Here is a 6971-nt window from a genome sequence, read left to right as displayed (position 1 = left end):
TGGGTATGGTCCGTATGGAGAATGGCGAAATAACTGGTTAAAGGTTATGTGATGAGAATTGAGAACAAATGGGATATTAACCTCATTATACGGCGGGTCCATAACACGAATAAAGAGCTTTGGGAATTATATAAAGTGGGTCCCTCCACCACTCAACTCTCCGAAAGTTAATGTGAATGGGAGTTGCTTTTAGCGGATTTAGTTGTGGGTCCTATCAACTTCAAGTATTTGGATCCGTGACTTTTCTAGCCTGGATTTTATATAAAAAATCTGATGATTTTTTTTTTTTTTTTTTTTTTTTTTTTTTTAACACAAGCAGTTCCCTGAACAGAACTAATGAGAAAACTCCCGTGAGTTTTTAGTAGTGTGCTGATTAATAAATAAACCTTTTCTTTAGCGTAGGGAGATGGGGCTCAAGCTCAAATATGAGGAATCACTGAAAATACAACGTTACAAACTTCTAAATTCCTAGTTCCCATGGACTTCGTATTAGGATCAAGGGGTTCTCATCTATGTAGCACCGATACTGACACGGGACACGTGACACGATACGACACGACACTCCGACACGTTAATTCTAAAAAATGTTAGATTTCGACACGTTAGGACACGTTTTGATATTAAATAATATTTTTAATTTATGTAGTATGTATTATATTTAATATTTAATAATTTAACAAAAAAATGAATCTAAACTTATAATATTCATAAATTTTGCAAAGAAACATAAGATATCCCAAATATTTATATTAAACTCAATAAAATGGTAATCGTAATCCAACGAATCTAATAGTTGGAACTCAAAACTCAACGCAACATAACCTTTGAATTTTTTTTTGAATTTCTATAACGCGTGTTGGAGTGTCGGGGAGTGTCGGAGTGTCCGAGAGTGTCAGGAAGTTTCGGACACAACACGTCCGAATTTTTGAAGTGTCGATGCTTCATAGGTTCTCATCCTTCGAATGCGCTTCAAGAATCAAGATGCAGTCATATTTTAAATATCTCACAATCAGCACTTCCACCGTCAAACTATGATTTAGAATACACCGAGATAATAAAACCATGGGAACTGCTATTTGGTCAGAGCAGACATATAATTTTCAACCATATGTCAATGGCTTAGGAAAAATTAGTATTGTCATCACCATAATTATTATAATATCCATGAATGGCATAATATACAACAAAGGCTCCAATATATGTTTTTTCCCCTGAAGAAAAACTTCATCCTAATTATAGTATCTATGAATATTACTTTGTAAACGAATATATGCTTCTTTAAGAGAGAATACGTCTATCTCACTACTAACAATTGACAACCTGGTACGTTTATTTTTTATAGAGAAATTGAAAGAATTTAATTCGAGCAAGGTTAAAAAAATAGATAAAAAAGATTTGTAGCTGCCATTTTTAAAACTATTAAGGATCTAAGACGATTTTCATAAACTAGACGTATGAGAAAAGGAAATCTAACATATCATTATTTTAAGTTGCCAAACTGCATTACAAAGAGATTTTTATCCACTTTATATGACAGGCAAGTATGTTTCTAAAGTCTGTCATACCCAAAACTAAAAATAAAAAAAAATGGCGTGCTAGTGCTGCCATTGAGTAGGAGACGAATTGGAGCAACTACAACACGTGGAGGCTGATAGCAGAGAAACGTGTTACAAAAGGGTAGAGACACCATTACCCTTGAAAATAGCCAAAAACTATAGCAATCAAGACACTAAGGCTACGACTTAAAGCAACCGCAATCGTTGGGCAAAGACACATTGCTACACGCATCTAAACACTCCGACCTTAACCGTCTTCAAATTTCAAGGCTCAACCCGACAAGCAAAAGCGAAAGCAGATTCTCAAGCAAGAAGAACAAAGCGTTAATAAAGCCTCCTTAGGGTCATCAAACTACTGTTTGATCTTTGAACAAACCCACATCAAACTTCTTTGGATTCCTCAAAAATTGGAGCTGCAGAGACATGGGTACTCTAGCTATTGCTCCTCTGCTCTCTTCTAAGCTTAAGTATTCGCAGCAAATCTCTCTTTCCCCCCACAGAAGACGGCTCAGGAAGAAGAACCAAGCTGTTGTGCCTGTATGTGTTTCTCTTTCTCAATTTTCAAATAAAAATTTGTAACTTTTTTTGGGTTTGTCTTACGGGGTTGGTTGGATCAGGTTGCTAGGTTGTTCGGGCCTGCAATCTTTGAAGCTTCAAAGCTGAAGGTTTTATTCTTAGGAGTGGACGAAAATAAACACCCAGGAAATCTTCCAAGGACTTATACGTTCACCCACAGTGATATAACCTCTAAGCTCACTTTGGCAATCTCTCAAACCATAAATAACTCTCAGGTATTTCTTATCTTAAATAATTGATTTGATTGTCGCAATCATTCGAAATCATTATTAGCTATAAATAGTACACACGAGAAAAGATCGATTGTTAAACAAGTCATGAAACAGAGGAAAACAGGGTATATATTACATCCTTGATGTGAAATAAAACATTGTTTTAGTTATAAGGATGGGAATTGAATTGCAGTTGCAGGGGTGGTACAATAGATTGCAAAGGGATGAAGTTGTGGCACAGTGGAAGAAGGTGAAGGGAAAGATGTCTCTACATGTTCACTGCCACATTAGTGGAGGTCATTTTCTGTTAGATATATGCGCTAGGCTAAGATACTTCATATTCTGTAAAGAGCTACCAGTGGTAAGCAAGTTTTGTAATCATTAATAATCAATCTCTTATGATCATATATGTGTGATCAATCATGAAGAAAGAGATGTCTTACGTTGTTATTGTGCGTGTGTGCGTGTTATAGGTGTTGAAGGCCTTTGTTTACGGGGATGGCAATTTATTAAACAACTATCCAGAATTGCTGGAAGCTTTAGTTTGGGTGTATTTTCACTCAAACATTCCAGAATTCAACAAGGCAGAATGTTGGGGTCCACTGAAGGAAGCATCGGCACCTTCAGGTGGGTCCCAGGAAAAGGGTAGGCAAGCTACTCCAGCAAGTAACGAGGACCACCAAGGGTTAGCAATGCCACAACCATGTCAAGAAGATTGTGAGTGTTGCTTTCCACCGCTGACGTTGAGTTCAATCCAATGGTCTAAAGAAGTTCCCAGTTCCACCCATCATTATGAACCTTACGATGGGATTGGCATTCAACAGCACAAATTGTAATCACACTCATAGTCTATATACAAATACATTATTAGGAAAAAAATAAATTCAAACCCTTTCTCCATCAATGTAAATAAATCCCTCTCCAATTTATCTTTCATAAAAAAAAAATTAGTTCACATGTAACATATTTCTGTATTCATGATATAGGTGTTTTATCTAGGAATTGAACAAACTTTTATAAGTCCCACTATCATTTTATCAAATTTGATGTAAATGCGCGTGACTAAATATATTACAGTTGTATTAACTTTTTATTTTTTATTTTTCCATTTTCTCAGTTTCTTTTGTGTTACAGTTTTAAGAGATCATTCCTTTTTAAAAAAGGAGATTGAAAAAGTTTGATACATTGAATTTTTAAATATTTAATTATAAGATTAAGATGTTTGAAATTGAATATGTATTTGGCAGTCAATAAAATACGAAATTTCAATAAGAATATATTTTCGTCAACTTATATGAAAAATTAAAACACACGGTTGACCCAAAAAATGATAAGGAAATATGGATTCAGGTTTCTAGTAAATCTTATGCATGACATCATATTTATCACTGAATTCTAAACACGTACATATTCATAATTTTAAATTATATTTTGAATATTCAATATACTAATTTCTAACGTGTTTATTTTGAATCAAAATCAAAATCAATATTTTTCTAATTATAACTTTGTAAATACGAAACTAATTCTCACTTTTTTTCTAAGATATTTTAATCAATTCATCATTTCGTGATTAGTGTGATTCAAGATTGGTTCTAGGATTAAGGCTTTAAATAGAAAACTAATTCTCATTCTAATATGAAGTTATTTCTTCTCATACATTTTTCAGTAAACTCGTTATATAAGTCCACTACTAATTTACAAATCAGTTAGTAAATAATGGAGTAATTAATTAGTGACATACAAGTTAATGCACTCAGCCTTGAGGTTATATTATATTACGAGAAAATTTATATTTATAATTTTTTTTTTATAATCTCTTGTAATCATATCTTAATACCGTTGATTTTGTCAAACGATTATCATTTATTGTGAATTAATAATTAATTAATGAGTTTAATTCGCTAAAATAATAACTGTTAATTGGCAGAAATCAACGGTGATAAGACATGATTGTAAGAGATTGTAAAAAAAATTGTAAATATAACTTTTCTTATATATTATAACACTTGATTATATTATAACACTATTTAAAATGCAAAATAAACTAATATATATCTTGAATTGGTATGATGTTGCGGTGAAAGATAATTAATATATTTCTCAGGTCGGTTTGGAGACTTCAATTGGCAGTTTGGCACTTCTGAGCAATGTTATTAAAATCGGATTGATCTGGTCGGGTCAATTTGGGAACCGATAAACTGGTTATATAACTGGTCCGGTTAAAGTAATGGATCAGTCATGCATCAGAATCGGTACCCCGTTGGTTTTCATAAAAATCAGTGACCCAATCGGTTAATCGATAATCCGGCCCGGTCCCAAAAAAAAAATCATAATGAATATATTTGAATATTTTTTTGCTTATTGATTTAAATAAGTTATGTACCTACAACACTAATATTATCTCAGTTATGTACTATGCAGAAAATTTTAAATTAATTTATAGTTTGAGATGTCGTTTTCTGAACCTAAAGCCCCGTATCACGATCATTATATTTTTGTTTGATCTTTTATTGGATAATAATATGTGATTTATTATTTCTTATATAAAATATTTGAAAGTTTTATCATTTTTTTAGATATTTGAGTATGTTTATAATTTTTTAATATAAATTATAAAATTGTATGTAGTTACGGGGTCATGCGGTTGAACCAGTGACCCACTGATTGAACCAGTGATCCAATACCTCAACCGGGTCAATGACCGAGCCGGTTTTAATAATATTGCTTCTGAGGAAATGCTTACACTCGATCTTATTAAAATCGGCTAGGTTATTAATTCAGTTGAGGTATTAGATTACTGATTTAATTAGTGGGTTACTAATTGAATTGTATAACTGGTAAATATATGTAATTCTATAATTTATATTAAAAAATTATAAATATACTCAAATGTTTAAAAATAATAATTATAAACATACTTAAATATCTTAAAAAATAATAAAAATTTCAAATATTTTAATAAAAAAATAATAAATCACATATTATTATCCTAAAGGATCAAACCAGAATTTGATGTGGGGATGCAAGTTCAGCAAATGACATCTCTAACTATAAATCAAATCAAAATTTTCTACATAGTGCATAATTTAAATAATATTAATGTTGTAGGTACATAATCTATGTAAGTCAATAATCAAAAAATACTAAAATATGTCTATTATATATTTATTTTTTTAAAATTTTGGATTTTTTTTTTATTTTGTGACCTAGCCGGGTCACCAGTTTTTACGAAAACTGACCAGGTCACATCAGTTCGCATTAGTTCTAATGCATTACCGATTTATTCTTTCACCTGAATCGATTATATAACCAACTTATCAATTTTCAAATTGATTCGGTTAAGTCGATCCAATTTTATTAACATTGATTACAGTAAAAAACATAGACGTGCGCTTACAACAAACTTGATAACATATTAATGGTTATAAATTTTTATTAACTAAATAATATATTATAAGTTCATGACATCTTGCAAAATAAAAATTATATACTATGGGTAATATAGTTGTTATTTTTTCCATGTCTCTTATAATTATATACTATGAATAGTATATAGTTATAATAAATAATACATAATTATAATATTAAAAGAAATTTATAATGCTTATAACTATGTATTATTTATGGAAAATATTTTTCTCATGTTACATGAGAAACCTTATCTTATGTTATACACACATCAAAATTTGAGCCAATATTTCTTTTTCTTTTTTCTTTTCTTTTAATTACGTGATCCATCTAATTATGTCTCTACATAAGACAATGCTATCTCATGTAACATGAGAAAAGCATTACCCATTATCTATAGTATATAATTATTTTTTTGTTACAAGAATTCCTGTAACCTGATTCTTATATTTCTATTACATTATAAGAGAAAACTGTTTCTGCAGTTATTGCAGATGAGTTATCTGCATTTATTCTCAAAACGACGTTATTTTGATATTGAAATCTTAAAAAATTTAAATATAAAGACTATTATAACTTTGAAATAAATTAAAATTATAAAAATACCATAATTATAAAGACTATTATATTCGCAAAACGATGTCATATTAGACTTACGACAAATAAATTATCTGTAATAACTACATAAGAAAAAGCGAACACACGGTTATAATTATTATAATTTCAATCAACGAATATATGTTGTTACTTAAAAGGAACCCGAGTATTATCATTGACGTTTTTTTTTTCTTTTCCTCGTTATCTGATACGTGGACTTTTTTATTACCTTATCCAACTAACACGCGTACTTCGTTCGAAGAAGTGGGCATAGTCTGTTAAGGCGGTTTAGATAATTCCTTTTGGTTCGGGTATAATGTAAACTTGCCAGGGTACCAGAAACCAGATTTTTTTTGAAAGTTCTGTAAAAATAAGTATCCTCTGAATCGCACGAACTTCACCATGTCTGTTGGATCGAATTTCAATACCGTGGGAAATTTGTTTATTGCATTCGATTTGTTCTGTTCCGATGTGTTTAGCGAAACAACACGTTTTAGTTGTGAGTTCCGTCGGGTCTTCCCATGTCCACAACACCGACATATTTGGATTTGTGTGAAAAATGATCATATTATTTAATTACAATTAGTTATAGACGATTAAGAGAAAAAAAAAATAATTT

At 30.9% G+C, this 6971-nt stretch overlaps 1 protein-coding gene across 2 annotated transcripts; it reads left to right on the top strand.

Annotated features, from left to right (window-relative positions):
- Nucleotides 1-1673: 1673 nt before the first annotated feature.
- On the top strand, nt 1674-3418 carry LOC133302126 (protein STAY-GREEN, chloroplastic-like). Of its 2 annotated transcripts, none has more exons than XM_061501872.1 (4): nt 1674-2093; nt 2174-2347; nt 2544-2705; nt 2818-3418. In XM_061501872.1, exons 1-4 carry the CDS (start codon nt 1980-1982, stop codon nt 3178-3180), a joined length of 813 nt encoding a protein of 270 aa, XP_061357856.1. In that variant the 5' UTR covers nt 1674-1979; the 3' UTR covers nt 3181-3418. The 2 variants fall into 2 exon arrangements, with proteins under 2 accessions (XP_061357856.1, XP_061357855.1); XM_061501871.1 differs by having other exon boundaries at nt 1702-2093; nt 2538-2705; nt 2818-3417.
- The last annotated feature ends 3553 nt before the right edge of the window (nt 3419-6971 follow it).

The sequence above is a fragment of the Gastrolobium bilobum genome, unplaced genomic scaffold (assembly GCF_033153095.1).
Source record: "Gastrolobium bilobum isolate Gb01-03AN ecotype WA unplaced genomic scaffold, APGP_CSIRO_Gbil_v1 utg5726, whole genome shotgun sequence".
Taxonomy (NCBI): Eukaryota; Viridiplantae; Streptophyta; class Magnoliopsida; order Fabales; family Fabaceae; genus Gastrolobium; species Gastrolobium bilobum.
Note: the sequence above shows the minus strand (reverse complement) of the source record. Positions and strands in the feature narration are given on the sequence as shown.

Excerpts from the sequence above, each read along its gene's own strand:
- LOC133302126 (XM_061501871.1), top strand. The coding sequence starts at position 1,980 with ATGGGTACTCTAGCTATTGCTCCTCTGCTCTCTTCTAAGCTTAAGTAT. Across the intron at positions 2,094-2,173 it reads AGAACCAAGCTGTTGTGCCT|GTTGCTAGGTTGTTCGGGCC; the intron begins GTATGTGTTTCT and ends TGGTTGGATCAG. Across the intron at positions 2,706-2,817 it reads TCTGTAAAGAGCTACCAGTG|GTGTTGAAGGCCTTTGTTTA; the intron begins GTAAGCAAGTTT and ends TGCGTGTTATAG.